This window comes from Paroedura picta, chromosome 3, assembly GCF_049243985.1.
Source record: "Paroedura picta isolate Pp20150507F chromosome 3, Ppicta_v3.0, whole genome shotgun sequence".
NCBI lineage: Eukaryota > Metazoa > Chordata > Lepidosauria > Squamata > Gekkonidae > Paroedura > Paroedura picta.
In genome coordinates, this window is record NC_135371.1 from 147,722,207 (window position 1) to 147,745,464 (window position 23,258).

The 23,258-nt window shown below is 49.3% G+C and overlaps 1 protein-coding gene across 7 annotated transcripts in view; it reads left to right on the plus strand.

Moving 5' to 3' along the window:
- RBMS2 (RNA binding motif single stranded interacting protein 2) overlaps nucleotides 1-23,258 on the plus strand; it is a 78,654-nt gene that overhangs the window by 45,597 nt on the left and 9,799 nt on the right. For 3 of the 7 annotated variants that reach the window (XM_077328587.1, XM_077328588.1, XM_077328594.1), the window contains exons 2-13: nucleotides 4,355-4,545; nucleotides 8,504-8,562; nucleotides 9,478-9,569; nucleotides 10,476-10,633; nucleotides 12,754-12,833; nucleotides 15,731-15,840; nucleotides 16,789-16,835; nucleotides 17,008-17,101; nucleotides 19,298-19,348; nucleotides 19,918-20,028; nucleotides 20,125-20,205; nucleotides 22,462-22,548. In XM_077328587.1, coding sequence (XP_077184702.1) covers nucleotides 4,355-4,545; nucleotides 8,504-8,562; nucleotides 9,478-9,569; nucleotides 10,476-10,633; nucleotides 12,754-12,833; nucleotides 15,731-15,840; nucleotides 16,789-16,835; nucleotides 17,008-17,101; nucleotides 19,298-19,348; nucleotides 19,918-20,028; nucleotides 20,125-20,205; nucleotides 22,462-22,542 — 1,155 coding nt within the window. In that variant the 3' untranslated portion in view covers nucleotides 22,543-22,548. Of the gene's footprint in view, nucleotides 1-2,992; nucleotides 3,163-4,354; nucleotides 4,546-8,503; nucleotides 8,563-9,477; nucleotides 9,570-10,475; nucleotides 10,634-12,753; nucleotides 12,834-15,730; nucleotides 15,841-16,788; nucleotides 16,836-17,007; nucleotides 17,102-19,297; nucleotides 19,349-19,917; nucleotides 20,029-20,124; nucleotides 20,206-22,461; nucleotides 22,549-23,258 lie in introns of those variants that run through there. The other 4 variants (XM_077328590.1, XM_077328591.1, XM_077328592.1 and 1 more) reach the window with 4 other exon arrangements.

Here is a 23,258-nt window from a genome sequence, read left to right on the forward strand (position 1 = left end):
CTTTAGAGGGTGGACTCTGAGGCATTGTTGCATTTTGAGGCCCCACCTCCAAATCTCAAGGAATATTTCCAGCCCAGGGGTGGCCAACTTCCAGGTGGGGGCTGGAGATCTCCTGAGATTACATCTCAACTCCAGACTATAAATATCAGATCTCCAGGCAGAAATGTCTGCTTTGGAGGGTGGACAGGGCTGTTGTGCAAAATAAACATTTGAGCCTCCCACACAGGTTATTGTGTAGATGAAACACGTGATGCCTACTGTACTGGGTTGTTGTGCAGATGAAACAGGAGGCAAGAAAACCTCTGCAACAGCATCCAGTTTCAACTGTACAACAAACTTTTGCGGTAGGCCTCAAGTGTTCAGAGAGAGGTAGAGAAAAGACACGTGTGGCTTGGCTGTGTCTTCCCACCAGCAGAGAGGCCAACCACAGTGGTGTTTTAAATGAGAAGGGACTTTTCTGTGGCCTCCCTGTCAGCCAACCGTTAGGCCAAAGGGAAAAGCTTTCCCCCCTCAAAAGGAATGCCCATGTATGCCCACAGATTTAGGGGCTGTTAGAGGCTTCCTTCACAGCAGGCCTGAAGGGAAGTGGTGTGTTTGTGTCTGTGTGTGTGTTTGTGTGTGGAATCCTGAGCAAGAGCAGCAATTGGCTCTGAGTGGAGGATATTCCACCAATAGGAGGCTTCGGAACCTTCAGAGTGTACGGTCATAATTTTATGTACATAGATTGTTCACCTTTTGTTCTAAAAAGTGTACTGTATGTCCAAAAGTTTATGATCTTAGGTTGTATAAGGATCTATTTAGTTGCAAATCAATACGCTTTAATAGTTATAGCAACCATTTTTTAATGTCGTTGCCTAGAAAATATATTGAATTACCTAATGGGGAAATTGATTTATAGCAGATTAGGAGGGGGGGGGAGAGGGGGCATCTAAAACGGAGCCTGTGCTCAATTTAGAATCAGTGAAGGGTAATAAAATTAGAACAGCTTGAAGTTGTAGTATAAAAAACAAAATACAGAAATCAAGTATTTGAATGCTTATGTTATTCTGGAGTAAGCTGCCATGGCTTGAAAAATTACAAAGGTGCAAATGCAGCCTAATAACAACAATGGCATTTTTTAAATTCACTTTTTAGCTCTTTAAGTTGAACGTAGTGAACAACGTGGAAACTCTGCTCTGTCCTCGTGGATCCCTACCCAAAAAAGCAGGATATGGTGGCAGTTCTTACAGATGAGTGAAACGAGGAGAGCCCCAAATACAAGCAGGCCAGCTGCTGGATTTCCCCTGAAGCACGGCTCCATTGTCAGTCCTCTGTATGCCCTTCGAAGCCCCTTGTTATCCCAGCCTTAGGCCTCTTGAGCTTTGAGCCAGACCTGCCAAATAGCATAGCAGTTTTGCAATAGGAATACCCCACCCAGAATGGTCCCAGTGGGCAGGGCAGACTCCGTGACTTCAGCAGGACTTTGCAAATGAATGCTGGGAATGGAGCGTCCCCATGCAGAGCCAAACACATGTGTGTCTAGTAGTCCCACACATGCCCTGGAGCAGAGAAAGAACTTTGAAAAGGCTCAACAAGCCCGTGTTTGAGACTCCCTCCCTCTTCCTCTTGCAGTCACAAGACCTTGACAGTCGCTGGAGGGATGGGGCAGTGTTCTGAGATGCTGCGGAAATCTTGGCAAGAGGGTGGAGGGAACCCTCAGAAAAGGCAACGAGCAGTCTTGGAAAGATAAAAATAAAAATACTGTCTAATTACCTGAAAAGAATACTTTCCCCCTGCAAGTACTGTCAAGACAAAGAGGGAGTTGTCTTAAATTTCCATACAAGTCGCTTTTAGGGAGATTGGCTTACAATTAGGGTCATCTTCCTTTTGGGTGCAGTGATAAGGATTGGAGGGTATGAATAAGGTCGGCATTGTTTGCAGCGGCCTCTGATCTGTACCTGAGCAGATTGATCAACAGATATTAGGAGATAGGAGTGCTTATTTACATAACATGTAAAGTCACCTTCATTTCTTAGATCTTAATTTCTGCAGATCAAGATGTTGTTAAAGGCACCTGATGAACCTGGTTTTTCCACCCACTACCCTTTAATTTAAACATGGATATGGAATTCCTGTGTTAAGTTTTCCTCCTTAATTGTTCAAGGATCTTTCCATAATATTTAAGCAGAACTCACAGATTTTCTTCTAAGAGTGTAACAGCATTTTAATTTCATCCTATGGTCATGACTTTCCTCAAAGTATTCTGGTAGTTATTTGCTACGGAGGAAGTTTAAACAGGGATCCATAGGTGTTAGAAATTCAGCTCCCGGGGTTCCCTGGCAAGAAGGAACTGTTGAATTGTCTTGTACTAACCCCAGTGTAGTGATAATAGCATGATAAAAGAGGACTGCACAATTGCTCTGCACTGGAGCGGTATAGTTGGGGAGCACAGACTTTTGAAGAGAATTATACAGGCAAGAGAGAATCATAGAAATCATAGAATCATAGAGTTGGAAGGGGCCATACAGGCCATCTAGTCCAACCCCCTGCTCAACACAGGATCAGCCCAAAGCATCCTAAAGCATCCAAGAAAAGTGTGCATCCAACCTTTGCTTGAAGACTGCCAGTGAGGGGGAGCTCACCACCTCCTTAAGCAGCCTATTCCACTGCTGAACTACTCTGACTGTGAAAATTTTTTTCCTGATATCTAGCCTATATCGTTGTACTTGTAGTTTAAACCCATTACTGCGTGTCCTCTCCTCTGCAGCCAACAGATACAGCATCCTGCCCTCCTCCAAGTGACAACCTTTCAAATACTTAAAGAGGGCTATCATGTCCCCTCTCAACCTCCTTTTCTCCAGGCTGAACATTCCCAAGTCCCTCAACCTATGAGTTGGTTCAGTTCGTTCACACATGTTTAGTGCAAGGGGAAAAGAAAGGTCTGAAAAGATGCTAAGATGAGAATGTTCTCTTCAGGTTTGCTTGTTGACTGGTACGATTATGACATCAGAGGTGTCATGACCAATGGCCACGAGGCTGTGTTCTCTTCTGGATCCCCCCTCGGATGGAGGCAGTGTTGTGGAGCTTGCATTGGATTCAGGGGCTAAGATCCCTCAGGAGGGTGAAACTTCCGACCATTCTGGATGAGGACACCCCTTTACTTCTCCCCTTTCGGGGTTGAAGGCAATTGACAGGGGATCTCTTTCGGGCAGGAAGGGTGGTATGAGGCAGGGGTAGTCAAACTGCGGCCCTCCAGATGTCCATGGACTACAATTCCCATGAGCCCCTGCCAGCATTTGCTCATGGGAATTGTAGTCCATGGACATCTGGAGGGCTGCAGTTTGACTACCCCTGGTATAAGGGAATGTTTGCTCTGAGAGGAGGAAAAATCCTTGACCTTGTCTGAAATGACTTGAGCCAGGCTTCTCTGATCTTACCTGTTTCTAAAGAATGGGTAGACGTTCTTACAAGTACCAATGATGTATTTCCCCTCAAGGATATCTCAAAGAGGATGTGTTGCCTCAGAAAATTTGTGCCAGAAAGAGAGGAGTCCCCCTGTCCCACTTCACAAGGCCTCCAGGGTGCCCTCCCATGGTGGACGCTCTGCTGCTGTGGAGACAGAGGCCGTAGCAATGACAGTGGAGCCCCCCCTCCCCAGGGCTGTTCCCTGGCTTTCTCTTTCCACACCCTTGCAACCGTAACCCCCCCCCCCCCCCAGCCCTAACACCTCTTGAGGGTTTCTTTAACAGGAGCAGGAATATTGCTCCTGTTTTATAGCAAGATCCTTGCTACTGATGTTTTTTAAAATGGGGGAGACTTCTGGTAGCAGGGGAGAAAGGGTGGTGATGAGGGGATGGGCAGGAAATGGTATAGAATGTGGTGATGTTTGGAAATCCGCACCTTCCTATGCACATGTGGGCTTACGTGCTTTGACTCTGATGTTTCCAAAAACATTGAGTCAGAGCAAGTTCTGGAAACATTAGAGCAAAGGAGATGCAAATGCAGGAAGAGGAGGAGAAAGCTATTTGGATGCTCCAAACCTCACCCCCTCCCCCACTGCAGTTAAAATGCCGGGGCTGAGCAGATCATCTGCATGGAAGCACTCCTGGTCCCCCACGTAAAAAGTGACAGCAGATCAAACACATCTGCTTTGGAAGAACTGGGAACAAAAGCTGGATGGGTGCAATACAAGCCCCACAAATCTCACTTTGCTCCCAACCATATGCCGAGAAGTTTCATTTTACTAGCCATCTTCGTATGCAACCTTAGTTCCTTGGTTCTTTCCCACCTTAGATTCATCCCTCCGCTAATCTTCCATTGCAGTAGCTCACTTGGGGTTTTCTCCCCCCCCCCCCCACCTCTCTCTTTCCACCAGCAGCCTTATGTCTCAGTGGCTCAGCAGATGGCACCCCCAAGTCCTAGTGGCAGCAGCAACAACAACAGCAGCAGCAGCAGCGGGCCAGGCGGTGGCGGTGGCGGCGGGGACCAGCTGAGCAAAACCAACTTGTACATCCGGGGTCTGCACCCAGGTACCACGGACCAGGACCTTGTCAAGCTGTGCCAACCGTAAGTGACCAAGGCTGTAGAGGGGAAGGGAGGTGTCATGATGTGGTAGGAGCTAAAAGAGCCAAGGAGCAATGAGGTAGCACATTGCCTGCATGTGTTCCAATCTGTGTGGCAATACCTACGTTTCTGGCCTATTCACTCCTTGTGAGGCAGGGGTTCTCAGACAGTGTCACAATGTCCAAGCTTCCCAAAATACACTCGTTACAAAACAATTGCTGGTTTTCGCCACAATCCTCTCCCTTCTAACCAGGTTCTTAAGACACCTGACAATATTTTTCCTGGAGTCGCAGGATCAAAGTGGATGAGCAGCGGTGGGGGTTGGGGGACTATCCACTTCCCCCTAATATCAGGCCTCCAATCTACATGGCTGTTCTTCCATGCAGTCCCCATACAGAAATAATCTTTCCAGGTGTTGACAGGAACTTGTGGGCAGGAGAGCACAGGGAAAATTCATGCTCTGCCCTTGAGTAGTCAGTTGAATACAGACCCAAGGATTGTTGAACACCCAGACAAATGAGCAGCCAGTGGGACACCTCGATGGGCCAACAGGGAGAGCTTAGGCAAAGCAAAAAGTGACTTGATAGTCCCTCAAACTGATAGATTAATGAACACCTCAAAGAGTAATTAACATGTGGAATTCACTGCCGCAGGAAGTGGAGGCAGCCATAAGCGTAGACAGATTCCAAGGGGATTGGATAAACACATGGAGCAGAGGTCCATCAGTGGCTGTAAGCCACAAGGCAAAGACGAAATACTGTGTCTGGGGCATTGATGCCCTGTATCCTTGGTGCTTGGAGGGCAACTGTGGAAGTGCTTCTGGACCTCTGGCCCTGCTGGTGGACCTCCCAATGGCACCTGGGTTTTGGCTACTGTGTGACACAGAGCGCTGGACAGGATGGGCCATTGGCCTGATCCCACATGGCTTCTCTTATGTTCTCTTGTTAACTGGACAAAAAGGGGCCTTACCTGAGACCATGGTGTTGGCAGTAGAATTGCACCCTCCTCCCAACCGTTGGCATCTTTCTCGTGAGGGTTTGAAACTGGTAACACAGAGTTTGGCTCCAATCCTTCCCTCCAGTTTTACAGGCTACTAGCCTGCGGTATTTAACCTATGTGTAAAAGCAGCCAAGCATTAGAACCAACTACGATGGGAATGATATGACTCCTTGGATACTTATTGAGAGTCTGTTCCCCACCATCACAGCTGTAAGGGATGACCATGCTTCTTACCTCCCCCTCCCCTCCTCCAATTAGCAACGGCAGAGATTCTCCCTGCTCCTGCTGTGGGATTCCGTGGTTCTAGTTTTGTTTCTACACCACGCCCTCCTGCTTGACTCCCTTGGGGGCTCTTGTGAGTGCCAGCGATACCTACATCTTATGGCCGTATCCCAGCGGTGACTGGTGACAAGCCTCCTTTGGCATCATTCTTATATCACAAGCAATCTGATGAGGTGAGGTACAGATATCTGTGCCCCTAATAAATTTGGGAAAAGACAAAAATGCTGAGGTTGGTTACGGTGTGCACGTGGACTCTCTGTAGCTAGGCATTTACGGAGGGAAGGCTGTGTGTTACGTTCCCTACCCTTGCTGCTCCCCTCTGCACTTCACAAGGAGACCGAGCCAGACTGTGGTGTTTGAAGCTGGGAGAGCAGGAGGGGCAGCTGGGCAGGGGGCTGTTTCTCCATTTACCTCAGCTCACCCTAGCTTGGAATGCTGGATCCGGCTCTGAAGCCACACTTGACAAACACGCCCACTTCAAAACCAGAAATCTGCTGGGCTGAGCATGAGGGAGAGGGAGGGGTTTGGAAGCTTTTCTGAGCAGAGGGAGGAGGCAGGGCAGGGAAGGGAGAGGGTCTAAAAGTGGATCTGGACAGTGCCTGAGAGCTGGGGGTCTGAGCGGCATTCCTCATTTTGTCACTCTCAGTCATTATTTGTGTGCAGTGCCTCCGCGGTGTCCCTTGGTTCCCACGTGCAGAAAGCAGTCATCTCCTTTTCTCCACTGCTCCCTGGGGCCTGAGATCTTCCTGCCATAACCATGGCATTCCATAGGAGCCATCCCTTTCTGAAACCCTGCAGCTGGACTCCTCTGTGTCCTGGCTGGGAGGCGCCACGACTTGGCTGTTCCTGGCGCCGGTCGGATTTCCTGGGCTTGTCTTTCGCCAGGCAGGAAATCCTGCTTTGGGTTAACAGGAAGCACTGGGGGTGAGTTTGGAGGGCAGCTAAGATGGACTCTGAAGTGTTTAACGTTGGGGAGAGAGTGGAGTGTTTTTAAAGAGCAACTCAGTTTTTCGTGGTACATTTGCACTGGAGTTTTGTAATACACGGAAGCTCTTTAAAAGTATAATGCTGTGCACACACACTGGAGAATAAGCCTTAGTGAACGTCAGTGGAATTTTCTTCTGAGTAAGCATACAGCAAATTGGCCTCACAACAGTTGATGTGATGACCCTAGGAAGGAATGCCAGTCCTTGGGGAAAGGGGGCTAAGAGGTACAGACTCTCTTGGCTAGAAGAATTAACCTTACCGTATCATCATGACTATGTCCCTCTACAGCAGGACTGCTTTTAAAATGCTAGGGTGGCTGGTATGCATAAACATATACATTAAACATCTGGGAGACAGTCTAAAATTTAGAATATTGTATGCCAGATTGCCTGTGCTTTTTTTTTTGGGGGGGGGGGGTGGACCAAGTTTCTGCACCAAGAAAAGTCTCAAGTCTTAATTATACAAAGTGGCCTGTAATTGATTGTGCTGCACAAGAAGGAAGCATGAACTTCTACAGAGCACAAATGCCCAGTCCCCGTGTCCCGGAAAGTCTTATTTTGAAGGTTTCTTTGACGACTGCGTGTTCATTTTCACGTATTCCTTTCCTTCTCTTTTATTGAGGTGGAGTTATAAATCTTTATGAAACTAATACATGAACATCAGATTCTTAAAATTCTGCATGGGATCCTGTATTCAACTCTTGCACTGTATGAGCATGCATCTACAGAGTACACAAGTATATTACCAACTGAACAGCAATGCCTGAGGTTCTATCTCATGTCCTACCCCAACCTTATGCCTGGTCACTGTTCATTAGCTGGACAGGTTTGTGGTGTGTCATCACGGAACCTCACTTTTGGCAACCTTGTGACCTACCCACAACACTTCTGCCTCTTGGATTAAGCACTAATCTGCTAGATCAGGAGTCGGCAAACTGTGGCCCTCCAGATGTCCATGAACTACAATTCCCATGAGTCCCTGCTAGCATTTGCTGGCACAGGCTCATGGGAATTGTAGTCCATGGACATCTGGAGGGCCACAATTTGCCCAAGCCTGTGCTAGATGTTACAGCTCTCTGGCAGCTGAGGTCAGGGCTTTAGGCCAGAAACTGATTTCGGTTATGCATCTCAGCAGGTTTGCCACTTGTCAGCCACACGTCTCTTCCAGGGAACAGCTCTAACATTTGAAGAAGGAGAACCGAATAGCCATGTGCTGGGATGCTACAATTGGCTCTCTCACAAAGGCCATCCATAGTTACCTATGGTTCCCTTTCAGATCTCAAGGGAGCTCTCAAATGTCTTTTGTCATGAAAAGAGGGAAAGGGCCTATAATTAGGATTCGACCCTGAAACAAAGTAAGGTTTCCACTTCTTTCTCCTGCTTGGGGTGCCTGTGCCTTCGTGAGCTGCACAGGGACAACATTGTTAATGGGTGAAACGGAAATTCTGCAATAGGGACACTGGAATTACTTTCCCTATCTGGAACTGGAGAAAGAGAGCAGGAGTTGCAATCACGTTTGAGGCCTAGTGCCCCAAGGTTTCAAAAACTCAGCTAAGGAGTTGTGTTTTCCAGACTCTCCAAGTTTATATATCTTTGTGGCAAAGGAAGCATTTTGGTGTATTTCAACATGTTGGTTACTATGGGAACTGTGTTGAATTCCTGCACTTGGCTTTGTGTCTTTCCCACACTCATAGGTATGGCAAAATTGTCTCCACCAAAGCCATTCTAGACAAAACCACCAACAAATGCAAAGGTGAGTGCTGTGGGAGGGCAACGTTGCGTAGTGGGGTGTGCGGGAGAAGAAAGGGGACTGGCAGCAGAGTGAGGAGAATGCTTTGTGTCTGCTTGTGGTTTCTGAGAGGAAGAGTTAGGGATTCGCATGTCGCAGTTCCTTCTTTCCCCACGGCTGCAGTCCCAGGCCCCAGGAAATAGCTTTTCCCTTCCATCTGCAGTCTCAGGGGCTCCTAACCCTGGAAACCGAAGGGGGGTGGGAGAGAGGAGAGGATCAGGATGGAAACCCGGAGCCAAGTTTCCAGGGGAGGACAGGTTCAGTCTGGGAGGTCCTGTGGGGATGTTATCTGTGTGTGTGAGGGTGGTATGTGTGTGTGTGTGGAGGAGGAGGAGGAGGAGTTACATTCCTGTCATGCCAGACATTGCTGAGGGGGGAGGGTGGGAGGAGCATCCGCTTAGCTCAGCTCAGCTCAGCCTGGAGGGAATCTGGAAGTAGTGGGAAAGAGGGAAGAGAATATGACAGGCCCTCCCTCCCTTTCTCTCCACTGTTGGCTAACCAGCGCAGTCATGTTACCTCAGGTTGGCCCCCCCAAATTTCATGCTGACCAGAATGGCATGTGCCATAAAACAAGGGTAGTCAACCTGTGGTCCTCCAGATGTTCATGATCTACAATTCCCATGAGCCCCTGCCAGCAAACGCTGGCAGGGGCTCATGGGAATTGTAGTTCATGAACATCTGGAGGGCCACAGGTTGACTACCCCTGCCATAACGGATCAAACTGAAAAGGACTGCAGAGTGTCACGGGAGGAAGGATCTTGTTCCAAAGGGTGGACTGGGAAAGCAAACGGTGGGCATTACTGAGGGGTTCTGTATATGAACAGCTGCTGTGCCTCAGAACCAAGATCTTCAAAGCGGGTTGTGTTTTCAATTATACAGGGTATGGCTTTGTGGATTTTGACAGCCCCACCGCAGCCCAGAAGGCCGTGACTGCACTGAAGGCCAGTGGGGTGCAGGCCCAGATGGCCAAGGTAGGATCCCAGTACTCCCAATATGTCCTGCGGGGGCAGGGGGATCACTGTTTGCCTCAGTAGGATGAGGGTGGAGGGACAAGGCTGCCTCTAGATTGAAACTTGCGTTTAAAAACACCCTCGTAGACTCCCGTCAACAACCTCCCGCTCAAGCAAGGCCTTCCCCAAAGCCGATTTGCAAGTATGTGTAGTTCCTGTACTGCGGCGGCCGAGGTTTTTTGGCTTCTGTGCAGTTTATCCTGCAGTGCTGCCATGACACTGAAAGAGCACCTTTAACATTGAGAGGGCACATTGGCGTGGCAATGCTTGACCTGTTTGCTTTCCGTGCTCCCAGGTTCGATTCTGCGCTCCCACACATGCAACCAACTGGGTGACCTTGGGCTCGCCACGGCACTGATAAAACTGCTCTGACCGGGCAGTGATATCAGGGCTCTCTCAGCCTCACCCACCCCACAGGGTGTCTGTTGTGGGGAGAGGAATGGGAAGGTGACTGTAGGCCACTTTGAGCCTCCTTCGGGTAGGGAAAAGCGGCATATAAGAACCAACTCTTCTTCTTCTTCTTCTTCTTCTTCTTCTTCTTCTTCTTCTTCTTCTTCTTCCCATGGTGCTGGGTTTCTGTGATGAGCTGAAGTTTTGTTTTTTGGGTTCAGCCAGCCATTTTGCTACAAGCAGAGCAAAGACAGCAGCATACTTTCAAATGTACCCCAGTGTTGTGTTACTAGTGGTGTTCTGGAACAACTGCTGGCTATTTTGACGTCCCAGGGCAGCTCCACACGTCGTGCAGCAAAAGTTGCACATCAGTTTGGTGCCGGCATTTCCCACGTTAAAGGGAAAGGGCAGCCTGGCAGGAATGAGTTCTTGGGGATGAGATGGCTAGGCAACAGCCTGACTTCCTTGTTTCTATAGCAACAGGAGCAGGATCCTACCAACCTCTACCTGTCCAATTTGCCTCTGGGCATGGACGAGGCTGAATTGGAGTCAATGTTGAAGCCATTTGGACAGGTCATCTCTACGCGCATCCTGCGTGACGCTAGCGGCACCAGCCGGGGAGTCGGCTTTGCCAGGTAAGTGTGTCTTGGGATGGGCACCTTTATTCATAGGTCTGCTTCCTTGTGTTGTAGTTCTTGCTGAGGTATCTATCTTTGCCCTGGTCATATGCAGGTGGCTGCGTGGGTAGATATGCTTGCATTAATGCCGTGGGTCCCTAGAGGTGGAATCATTGGCCTGCAAAGGTTCCCTTTGCTCTCACAGGAGTAGACTGAGGTGCTTCTCCATATAGATCAGGAGGAGTCAAACTGCGGCCCTCCAGATGTCCATGGACTACAATTCCCATGAGGTCCTGCCAGCGCATGCTCATGGGAATTGTAGTCCATGGACATTTGGAGGATCGCCGTTTGACTACTCCTGCATATACTAGGACCTCATATCTGGATGGGCCACACTCCATTATCTAAGCATTGCTTGCCACAAGAACATTTAAAAAAATGTGTGTGTGTGTGACTTTATCAGACAAATGCTCCATTATGCACCAAATGCTTGCAGGTATGCTGGGCAGGATGTTATCTCTGGCCTGCCCTGGATAGCCCAGGCTTGCCTGATCTCATCAAATCTCGGAAGCTAAGCAGGGTTAAAGGTAAAGGTAAAGGTATCCCCTGTGCAAGCACCGGGTCATGTCTGACCCTTGGGGTGACGCCCTCTAGCGTTTTCATGGCAGACTCAATACGGGGTGGTTTGCCAGTGCCTTCCCCAGTCATGACCGTTTACCCCCCAGCAAGCTGGGTACTCATTTTACCAACCTCGGAAGGATGGAAGGCTGAGTCAACCTTGAGCCGGCTGCTGGGATTGAACTCCCAGCCTCATGGGCAGAGCTTTCAGACTGCATGTCTGCTGCCTTACCACTCTGCGCCACAAGAGGCGTTACTCCAGGCTAATATTTGGATGCGAGACCATCAAGGAGTACCAGGGTCATGATGAGGGGCAGACAATGGCAAGCCACCCCTGAATGTCTCTTGCCTTGTAAACCCTACGAGGTTGCCATAAGTCAGCTATGACTTGGGGGGGGGGCATCTCCCCAGTCCTTCCTTGCACATGGAGGGAATGTGGGAAGGCAGGGACTATTCTTGGGGCCTCCGTCCCTTTGGTGCCTATCCAGAAGCAGTTTGGTGGGGTGGGGGACTTATTCATATGTTGCAGTTTATATATGTTGCCTTATCCCTGCAGCCTAGTGTAAGCCACGCAAGGATGTCTTGCTAAACTGAGAGTGATGAGTGTGCAAGTGAGAATTCTGGCCATTCTCCTTGCTGCTCCAAGCCAGTCAGTTACACTTAGTAGTGGAATTTGGAAGACTGCAGCCAGTCTTCCAACCCAGCCATACGATATAGTGCGGCTCACGGTGTAAGTCAGGGCCATCATATCATGGGTCTTCTTAGCAAAAGCCCTTCATGGATTAGGCCCCTGATTCCTGTGTCATTTCTCCATACATACATGCTCACAGGGTCACTTTTAAAATACGAACCCTGGAGAACAGTTGGAAGAAATCAGCAGCCAATGCTTTGATTTCAGGGGTGCTGGCAGCACTCTGCCTAAATAGCCTCCTTTTTCTTGGCAGAGCCTGTGTATGTGACAAGTAGAAATCCAGCAGGTAGAGCGCCTTCTGTCACTGCACCTCCACGCAGCTGCCAGTCTGCAGCATTCCCAGCAGCATGGTCCCACAAACTCTCTGTAGTAAAACAAATGAGTGGAAGCCCAGGGGGATTGTGGCCTCTGCCAGCAGGAGTGAGTGATCTGCCCTGCCCTTATGTGGTGGTGAGGCCGAGGGCCTGACTCAGGAGAATTGCGTTCTCCTTGCACCTCCTCCATGTTCCCCCTGCCTCTTAGGTACAGTGATCAGTTTCATATGAGTTTCCTTTGAAGGACAAATAAGGAATCCCCACAACCATTTCAGGCTGGGAAATGCTCCAAGGGGGGTGGGGGATACTAGTTCTTCTCTGCATTCCGTGGTTCCCATTCAAATTGGGCCCACACTGCCCTTGGAACTAAATGGTGAGCATGGAGCTCTTAGTAAGGACACTAAGGGATGGACCCAAGGACAACTTAACGTTTAGTGAGGATGGCTTATAGGAAACATTTGAGTCATCTCTCTGCCTCCCTACCCCCCTTTTGACATACTGTTTTTCTACCCCAGGATGGAGTCTACAGAAAAATGTGAAGCCATCATCACCCACTTCAATGGCAAATATATCAAGACACCCCCGGGGGTCCCAGGTGAGGAGTTCTGTGGCTGTGGTGTGTGGGCTGGCCTGGTCTTGGAGGCTGCGTAGTAGAAATCAGCATTAGGGTAGATCATGTGGTCTTTACTAATTGCAGTAAGCTACCATGTGGGCTTCAGGCCAAGCTGACCTGCAGCCAAATCAGGTGATGAAGCTTTTCCTGGACTGTACCATTTTATGCCCAATTTGAAATGTGATGCTGGTGAAGAGTAGACTTTCCTGATATGCCTTTTGAGTGGGCCTCATATACACTGTGTGCTACCCACACAGAGTGGCCGGTCAGGCTTTAGTCCCCCACCAAAGATCTGTAGCACTTGCGAATATTGTTCTGGGATGCTGCCTGAACACACATTACTACTTTGGAGGCTGGGTGAGGGCAGAGTCCCATGAGTCAGTTCTTTTGCCCTGCTCAGTTCACCTTTAAATCTAGCCTTAGGACTTAACTACTCATGCCCGTGTTCCTGGGTCCATCTCTGGGTTCTGTCAAGCAGACGTGTTTGGTGAGTTCCTGGCTGAGACTTCGATTCAGATTGTGTCGGGAGCAGTTTGGAATTGGAGAATAGCATGCAGGGAAGTGGGCGGGGCTTAACTCTTCCCTTCACACCATTTTGCCAACCTGAAACAGCCCTGGGGAGTCGCTCTTTGCTCCACCAGAGAAACTTACCTGTAGCCCACCGGGACCCATAAGTTTCTACAACATGGCAAATAGCTCCTCAGGGCCACTTTGGGTCAGTAAAATGGCATGGGGAGAAAAGCGTAAGACCCTCTCGCTTTTGGCTGTGGTTCTGATCTAAGAAGTTCCCTTGATCTGAATCTGAGTGTCAGGAAGTCCTAGCCGATCTCTGCTTGAGAGATTCTGGAGCAGAATAAGGGACAATCTGGAGACAGCGCCTCCTGTAATTGGGCCTTGAGAGCACCAGGAGGTTGCCTATTTCAGTTATCCAGGCAAAAGACTCTCCGCTTAAAGAAAAAGCCCAGATGAGGGAGAAAGGTTTGACCCGGCAGCTGTCACTTCTTCCTGGGCCTGCCTCATTCACATCTGAAATTGAGAGCGTGTCTTCCCCGTCCAGTCCTCCTTCCTGTTCTGCCTCCATGTACCCTTTCACTTGAAGCACTTTTGTGCTCAGCCAGCTTTTCATCCAGCATTGGAGCCGGGCTGAGAGAAAAGTGTCTACAGTGAAGGAAGGCGGGAATTGATCGATTTCCACTCACTCACAGGCTCCTTTTGTTGTAAAAAAAGCTAGACCTGCAGCTCATTTCAAACGTGAATGGGTCAGACCCATGCAGAACAAAAGTTGCCACCATTGTTCCATCAGCTTTGACCCCCTCACCTCTTTTTATATGCAAGGATGTTGCTTTCTTTTATGGGGAGCATTCCAACATGCAGACAAGGTATAGACAAGGGGTAGTCAAACTGCAGCCCTCCAGATGTCCATGGACTGCAATTCCCATGAGCCTGTGCCAGCATATTGTAGTCCATGGCCATCTGGAGGGCCGCAGTTTGACTACCCCTGGTATAGATGTACATACAGTCAGAACTGGTGTGGTCCTAGATAACCTTCACCATTTGATATTACTGCACATGTAAACTGGCCATCTAGGAGTTGGGAAATTTGGGACAGAGGACACTTATTGGAGATATGTGGCCAGTCTGCCCATGGACTAGAGTGGCATACCAGCCCAAAACTTTCAGTATGAAGTTGAAAACTGCTATTGGATGTTACTCCTTATGGCCACAGAGAGGTGAGGTCCAGTGTTAACAAGTGGAGTAGAAGCCCATTCAGTGCAGTAGCAGAATTACCATTTAGTCCTGGACCTGTACCCCCCTAAAGCTTGTCCAGAGAGGGGCTGACAGCTGACTCACTCACAGCTCTTTGGCGACTGCAGAAGGTTCGCTATTTCTTGGAGTCTGTAAAAGATCCGGCAAGTCGATGAGAGGGGAGCAGTGTGTGGTGGGCAAGGACTCCCTCATGAATCAGAGAAGGCAGGGAGGCTGATTAACCATGGCAGCAGGAATACTGTGACGAGGGGCGGGAGGCACCAATATGGCTTCCAGCTGTGGGCCTTCACATATTTAAATCGGGCAGAACTGATACAGCACATAGTTGAAAAGTATCAGAGCCGAGGTTTCAGAAGTGGAGTTGGCGGTTCAAGTACACGGTAAAGAAGTGACCTTTTGAATGGGACTGAAAGTAATTGAGACCATTTCCACAGTACAGTCTTACCTTCTTTTGACACCGAACAGAGCCTTTCGTGTGTGTGCATGCCCAGGAACCTTATCATGTACTTGCATGGTGTGTGTGTGTGTGTGTGTGTGTTTAAAGGCTTGCTGTGTAATGGGGGAGATGCTGGTGAGGTCCGTTTTGATTCATGCCATCGGAAGGGAAGTCCTTCCTAGCGTCCATTTCAAGATCCACTAAAATCTGAAACTGAAGCTTGCCTCCCTTTTCACCCATGAACTGGGTTTGCCTGGGTTGTTTTCCTCCCCCACATAAAGAACAACATTGCAACCTTGCATTGGAAAAAACCCCGCTCACTTTCCAGTGGGGAATGTCTGACTTACACACAGCACCACTCCCCCACTCTTCCCCCCCATGAAAGGAAACTGTGGTGCCCGCCCAGGATCGGCTCCTTCACAGGCCTGCTGGGCAGATCGGCTGCTTGTTTTTAATCTTACTATTAAATATAACATTTCAACATAATCAATAATATGTTTTTTTAAGGTGGTTGGCTTGAGGACAACTTTGGTGGGGACAGGAGAGCAGTACTTGGGGGTTTTCGTCTTGTGCAGAAACGGTCTGAGAGAGCTATGTGTCAGAGGGGTTTCACCAGATTTTGGAGAGACAGCAAGCCTAAGTGCTGACTCTCCTTCCTTTCCCCCTCTCTCTGCAGCACCCCCAGATCCACTGCTTTGCAAATTTGCTGACGGTGGCCAGAAGAAGCGTCAGAATCAGGGCAAATACGTGCAGAATGGACGAGCTTGGCCACGGGAAAGTGACACGGTAAGGGAAGGGATATTTAGGAGCCGGAGAGCATCAGCTTTATTCCTGTATGGAAATTGATGGACCTCTCGGTTGAACTTTCTGCTCTTTGGGGGATTGCAGGATGGGATGGTTGTCAGACACACCTGGCAGGCTCCCTTATATACGTGATTGGTGGGTTGAGTTCAGTTTGGTGGGTCACAGGTTGTGGCAGGTCAGGGCTAGAACAAGGACAGCCCTTCAATAAATATACAGAGCCAGTTTGGTGTAGTGGTTAGGAGTGCAGACTTCTAATCTGGCGAGCCGGGTTTGATTCCCTGCTTGTCCTCCACATGCAGCCAGCTGGGTGACCTTGGCCTTGCCATGGTGCTGATAAAGCTGTTCTGACCGAGCAGTGATATCAGGGCTCTCTCACCCTCACCCACCTCACAGAGTGCCTGTTATGAGGAGAGGAAAGGGAAGGCGACTGTAAGCCGCTTTGAGCCTCCTTTGGGTAGAGAAAAGCGGCATATAAGTACCAACTCTTCTTCTTCTAATAATGGCACACCAGGCCACTTTGCTCCGCATGCTCATCTGATTCTCCACCCAGAGGACTGAAGTGGGCCCCTGAGATGCTAGCCATGCCCCTGGGGTTCCAGTTGCTCCCCGTGTATCTGGGCAAGTCCAGACCTCATCTCCTTTGTCGCCATCCTTTCCACAGTGCTTCACAGACTAAGGGATTTCTTTAGCACTTGAGCCAGAAAGGATGCCTCCCCTGAAGTTAAGCGGGTTTCTCTTTGCTTGGCTGCTCCAGTTCTCTTGCCAGGCTGCTTGTGGGCACAGCCTTTCCATCAGCTAGCATGAGAGTTACAGCATGTCCGTAGAGAGGTATACACTGACTGGCAGAAAGGCTGGAGTTGGGAACCTGTTGACTCAGGAGAATGGGAGGAGGCACAAGTCCCCCTTATTCTGTTTGATGTTTCCCTGCAGGGTGGGATGACTTTGACCTATGACCCCACAACAGCGCTACAGAATGGGTATGTCCTCTGTTTTACTGTGCCTTCATTTTAATATTTTAGTAGATCGCCTGTTATTCATCTTCAGAGAGACCCCAAAGAATCCCTTCTGCCCACAAGCATATGGGAGATCCAAATCTTTTTGAAGGGCTTTAACTCTGTCTCTCTCACCCCCCCTCTTTGCCCATTGTAGGTTCTACACGACCCCCTACAGCCTGGCTCCCAACAGGATGATTGCCCAGACTGCGCTGTCCCCCTATCTTCCATCACCCGTTTCCTCCTACCAGGTATCTGTCACACACGCTCACGCAGACGAGCTTGGCCACGAGAGGAAATCAAGGGCCTAGCGCTGAGTGTAGAACAGGGATTCTCAGCCGGTGTGCTGTTGGCGCCATCAAGGTGTGCCACAGAGTGTTGGTTTTTTTTTTTTAATTATTATTTTTTTAATTTAAACTTGCTTATATGGGCAGGTTGATTCAACCCTTTCCAAAGGAACCAACAATGATCCTGGAGGGGGTGTGGAGGGGAGGGGCCCTGGGCAACCAACAGAAGCATGAGAACAGGTAGGGCCCTGGGAGAGCCAGTTTGGTGTAGTGGTTAGGAGTGCGGACTTGTAATCTGGCATGCCAGGTTCGATTCTGCGCTCCCCCACATGCAACCAGCTGGGTGACCTTGGGCTCGCCACGGCACTGATAAAACTGTTCTGACCGGGCAGTGATATCAGTGCTCTCTCAGCCTCACCCACCCCACAGGGTGTCTGTTGTGGGGGGAGGAATGGGAAGGCGACTGTAAGCCGCTTTGAGCCTCCTTCGGGTAGGGAAAAGCGGCATATAAGAACCAACTCTTCTTCTTCTTCTTCTTCTTGGGCAGCTCTGGGGGCTCAGAGGCTTGGTTGGAGGAAGTGGGGCATGTGGCTGGCAGAAGCACGAGTCCAGGCAGGGCTCTGAGCGGCTGCAGGGCTTGGGGATAGTGGTTGGTTGGCACTGGACCCCACTGGGGACCCTGTTCTCCCCAAGCTCCATCCTCAGGAGTTTCCCCACCTGGATCTGGCAATGCTACCCTGCTAGGATTGCCAAATTCTCCCATGTTTCCGGCAGGATATGAGGGTTTAGGGTTGCCAGAGCCAGGTTGGGACATTCCTGGTGATTTGGAGACACAGCCTGGGTGGAAAGGGACCTCAGTGGTGGGCAATGCCATAGAGCCCACCTAGCAAAACAGCCGTCTTCTCCAGGGTAACTGGTCTCTGTAGTCTGGAGATGAGCTGTAATCCCAGGGGATCTCCAGCCCCCACCTGAAGGCTGGCATCCCTAGCTGAGAACTGCTACACCTGGGACCAGTGCAAGGACTTTGCACAGTCTGCACAAGGATTCCTTCCCAGGTTTCCCCCTTCTCTGGCAGCCATTTCTGACCTTGGGGAAATATATTCTCAGGTCTTGCTAGGATTGCCAACCTCCTGGTGGTGCCTGGAGAACTCCCAAGGTCACAAGTGATCTCCAAATTACTCAGCTCATTTCCCTTGAGAAGAATTGCTGCTTTGCATGGGGGGGCTTTATGACAGCTGAGATGAATGCTTCTTTGTTTGCTCAGGCAAGGTAACTGCACACACAGAAATGAAACTATCCTCCCATTTAACAAGCATTTTATTTTATTAGTGATGCCATGCACATTGTAAAGAAGTGAGAGCTTTTTGTAAGAGGGTTTTTTTTTTAAAACTTCCAGTGACATGTCACTTCTGGAGGGCGGGGCTAGCTGATGTCACTTCCAGGATGCCTCAAAGCCTGAAAAAAATGTCAAGTGTGCCTCCCTGGTCAAAAGGTTGAGAAAGGCTGGAGTAGAAGTGAGGGCAAACCCTCCTCCTCTTGAATACACTTAGTGGACTGAGCCATATGTCCTAATAGAATTCACCGCATACATTGCTTTGGAAACTGATACGGAGTCAGGGGTATTAGCAGATGGTGTAGTATAGTGGCCAGAGGCTGTCTGTGACGTGATATTGGCAGACGCATTTCACAAAACCCTTCTGAGGCCTGGCAGATGCTGGGGAGTGCAGTTTTTAGAGTCAAAGGGGCCTGCAGCGGTGCCAAACCTGCTGCATCAGTTCTTGAGCCTTTCCACAGCCTCCTCATGTGCTTTTCTTCCCAGCTGAGCTCCAATGCCAGATTCTGCAAGGAAAGGACTATGGGGAAGCATTCAGTTCCTCTCACTCACATGCCCTTAAGGACGCACACGCCTTTCCCTCTCCTCTGCTTGTAATTGCACAACAAGCTGATCTGGTTTGGCCTTCCGAACCATTGTTAGCTGCAGGCCAGCAAGTCCCCAGTTAAACTCTCACCCTTGCCGCAAACCAACAGGCTGGCTAGATTCTTTTGCCCTCTGCCCTCCTTGCACCAGTGATGGGGGGAGAGAACGGCATAGCGCATGCGTCAGGGCCATTGTGGGGATCAGGATGTGTCTAAACCTTCCTCTTCCTGTGCTGCTTTTAGGTTCACAGCCCATCATGGATGCACCATCAGTCGTACCTCATGCAGCCCACGGTGAGACCTGCTCCCCCCCGATTCTGTCCTCCTTGTTTGAGGGTGTTTTCTCAACCCACATGGCCTTGTAGGTTTGGAATGTTTCATGCCTGAGTGCAGGACAGAAAGCAATAGAGGGAAATTTTTAAAATAAAATGTGCTCATAAGTTGGGGTTGTGCTCGTGATAAACACAGAGAAGTGAGTTGAGCATTACTTATGTAAAACTTCCTTTACTCCTGCTGGATTTCCTGGTCCCAGATACACGTTCACTCTTCCCTGCTGCAGACTAAGCTTCAGGAGGAGAAAAGACTGAGGGAGGCGGACAGAGAAACATATTGCTTGTGTCTGACTGGGGACCTGCAGTTGTAAGCACTTTCCACTGACACATCACAGTCAGAAAACCACACAGGCTTGTTCTGAGCGCTTCCTCTGCGGCCTGCCGATTTAGTTCTGATTTAGTTCCTAGATCTCCTGACACAAATTGCCCCAATCTCCATGCGCTTTAGAGTCACATCCCTTGGTTGCCCTGCTTTTCTAACATGTCTCTCCCTCCCCTCCCCTCCCTCTCACTATTTTTGTTGCTAAACAGGGGACTGTGCTGACCCCAGCAATGGATCATGCGATTTCCATCCAGCCTACCTCCATGATGGGGCCACTAACCCAGCAGCTGGGCCATCTGTCTCTCAGCAATGCTGGAACGGTAAGGACCACACACACACCCCATCCTAACTTGGAGGAGTTTCTCCTTATATGTCTCGCCACCCGTCTGACATCTCTTCTCTGCCTGTATTTCTAGTATATGCCAGCGGCAGCAGCTATGCAAGGAGCCTACATCCCCCAGTACACACCTGTGCCTTCCTCCAGCGTTGCAGTTGAGGTAAGGATCTCTCTCCTGTCTTCCTGCTTAAGCTGCAGTGCTCCCAGTGTCTTTCTCTTGCATAGCGGTGATTTATAAACCTGCACACTCATGTCTGTGCATCAGCACCACAAGGCTGCATATTGGCTGAGATGTTCACTGATGTTAGCCACCCTGAATCTGCTGCCAGAGAGGGGCGGCCAAGAAATTGAATCAATTAAAAAAAATTATTTGGTGATTTTTATATTGCTCTCCTGGGAACCGGCTCAAGGCAGTGTACAACAAAAGGAATAAAAATAACACAACTAAGACATTATAAAAAAGTTTAAATCCACATTCCAGAACCAGCAGCAGCATCAGTATAGCTATTGTTTCAAGCATAACTTCTATGCAGTGTTGGTTTCATGGGGTGTTCTGGGGGGGGCATCAATAAATAAATCAATAAATCCACCTGCTGCTTCAGCTGGGGTCTTGCCTGGGTCTGCCTTTGTGGGCCTAGGGCCAAACAGGGCCAGGCAAGTAGGTGTTCCTCTGCCATGCCTGTGCCCAGGTGCTGGGCCCCTAATGGCTACAGTAGAACTCAGGAGCGAAAGTGGAAGGGCTGGAGGGGAGGCAAAGCTACGCCATGAATTGCTTCGTGGAGGTGACAGGGAAAGAGTCCAGATGAACTCTCCACTTGCATCTACCCTACAGTTGCCTGCTTTGTTCTAGATAAAAATAGAAGAAGAGCTGGTTCTTACATGTCGCTTTTCCCTACCAGAAGGATTCTTAAAGCAGTTTACAGTCACCTTCCCTTTCCTCTCCCCACAACAGACACCCTGTGAGGGAGGTGAGCCTGAGAGAGCCCTGATATCACTGCTCAGTCAGAACAGCATTATCAGTGTCATGGTGAACCCAAGTTCACCCATCTGGTTGCATGTGGGGAAGGAGCGGGGAATCAAACCCGGCTCGCCAGATTAGAAGTCCGCGCTCCTAACCACTGCACCAAACAAAATAGGTTTGTTATTGATTCACTTTAAGTTGGAAAACCCCAGGAAGTCCACAAGAGTAAGCATGAGTAAGCAGGGCATCATGTGAATGTTCCCACTTAATATTTAGGTTTCCTGTATCCTATGCGGGGGGGGGGGGGGGAGAAATCCCCCTGTGGAAATTGTGTCTGTCGTGATTTTTTGGGATGTTTACAAAATCCCTTCCTCACCTTTAGCTTTAGAGCACTCCCTCTTCTACTAGAACCCCTCATGGACCAGCTTGAGTTAATATAGGACGCTGGAGAGCAAATAGTTTCCATCAGGGATTGCCTTTTAACTTAGCAAGGCCTGGAAGGTCAGCAGCATGGCTTGGACCCACAGATTCTGTCATCACTAGAGGCTTGGGCCACCGTCTCTTGAGGACTAGACCAAGGACTTTTCTCCAGTGTTGGTGGCCCAGGCCGTGATCAGATGAGGGTGGCATTCCAAGAGGAGGGCCTGCCAGACATCTGTTGCTGTTGGCACCCTGGGAAAGGAATCGTTTTGACCTATTTATTTATACATGTTTCTTCCCAGAGTTGACTCAAATCAATTTGAAATACAATAATAAAAGTAGACAAATACTTCAGTCATTGACAAGAGAAGAGGGAACAGAGGCGTCTAAATGCAGAGAAGATATCTGCCCCAGCAAACTCACTCCTGCCGCCTCTGAGCTGTAGCCGTCAGGTTAGGAGAGCCTTGGCGTTTGCCCAGGGTTCACACCCCTAGCCACGGATAGGCCTGAAGTCCCTGTGAGCAGAAGAGACAAGCACAATCCGTTCTTCCTCAGTTGCCACTAACCTGTTAGCAGCATTTCCCCCCTTCCTGTCCTGCCAGACATGCCCCAGGCCTTGCTTCATTTGTTGGCTTCAGCAGTTGAGCATCCTAAGAGATGGAATTTTAATGGTTTTTAATGTACTGTATTTGTATTGAAATATTGTGAACCGTCGCGAGCCGGTTTCCGAGAGCAGCAGTCACACAAATCGAAATAATGATAATAATAATAATAAGGATCAGGGCCGTGGGGCCCTCAGAATCCACCTGGCCCCTTGCTTAGGCTGCTGGATTGAGCCCCTGAGATGCTGACTGCCTACCCCCGGGGTGGAGGCACTGCAGGTACTTGAAGGCCTCCTTTACAGCAGCCCAGCCCCTTAGTCCAAATCAAAGTGAGGAGTTTTAGCAGCTCAACATTGCCCAGCATAAGGGGACTGCATGTTTTTGGGAAGGATGTCCTGTAATCCCTGATCCCCTGCTGGGTGTTTTGTCACAGGAGAACAGTGGCCAGCAGAGCCACGTGACAGTGGAGTCCCCATCGGATCACGCTGCCTACTCGTATCAGTACAACAAGTAACAACAGGTAAGGCGGGGTTAGGGGTGATGTGGGGTGGCAGATGGCCATCAAAAAAAAAGTGGAAAGAAGCAGTCAGTATAGGAAATACTTATTACGGAGGTCAGGCTGTATTTTGAGCTATTGCTTTTCCTCTAGCTTCTTCAGCCAAAACCTGGAGTAACAAGGAGATTTCAGTACGAACCTTGGTAGTTGATTGGAAAACTGGATCCGAAATGCAGGGACCACCAGCATTATAATGGTGTTTCTTTCAGGAGGCACATCAAAGATAGATGCATGCATCTTATGCTTTCACATTCCTTGTTCCTCCAGCATTTCCTGCAGAAATTGTCATATTATTTTTGTTGTTGAGGTTGTTGATATTAAATTTCTATGCTGCCCTCCTGAATCTGGCTCAGGAACAGCAGCCAGGCTTCCATCCTTCTGTGTTTGGCAGCCTTAGATTTAGAGATCTGCCTGCCAATATCTGCTTGGAGTACACAAGATGTATAGTGAGCAGGTTGTCAGATGATCACATCTTATTCCTCTCATTCGGTGATCTTGGACTAGCCAGTATCTTTCTCTGCATAGCCTACCTCGCAGGGTTGTTGTGACAGTAAACTGGGGTACGGAAGAAGTGTAATGCACATGAGTTTCCAAGCCCTGGAGGAAAGATGGGGTTTTAAAAATCTAGTAAGTGCAATGATGAGGACACAGGTGCCAATGCGCTTGGATCACAC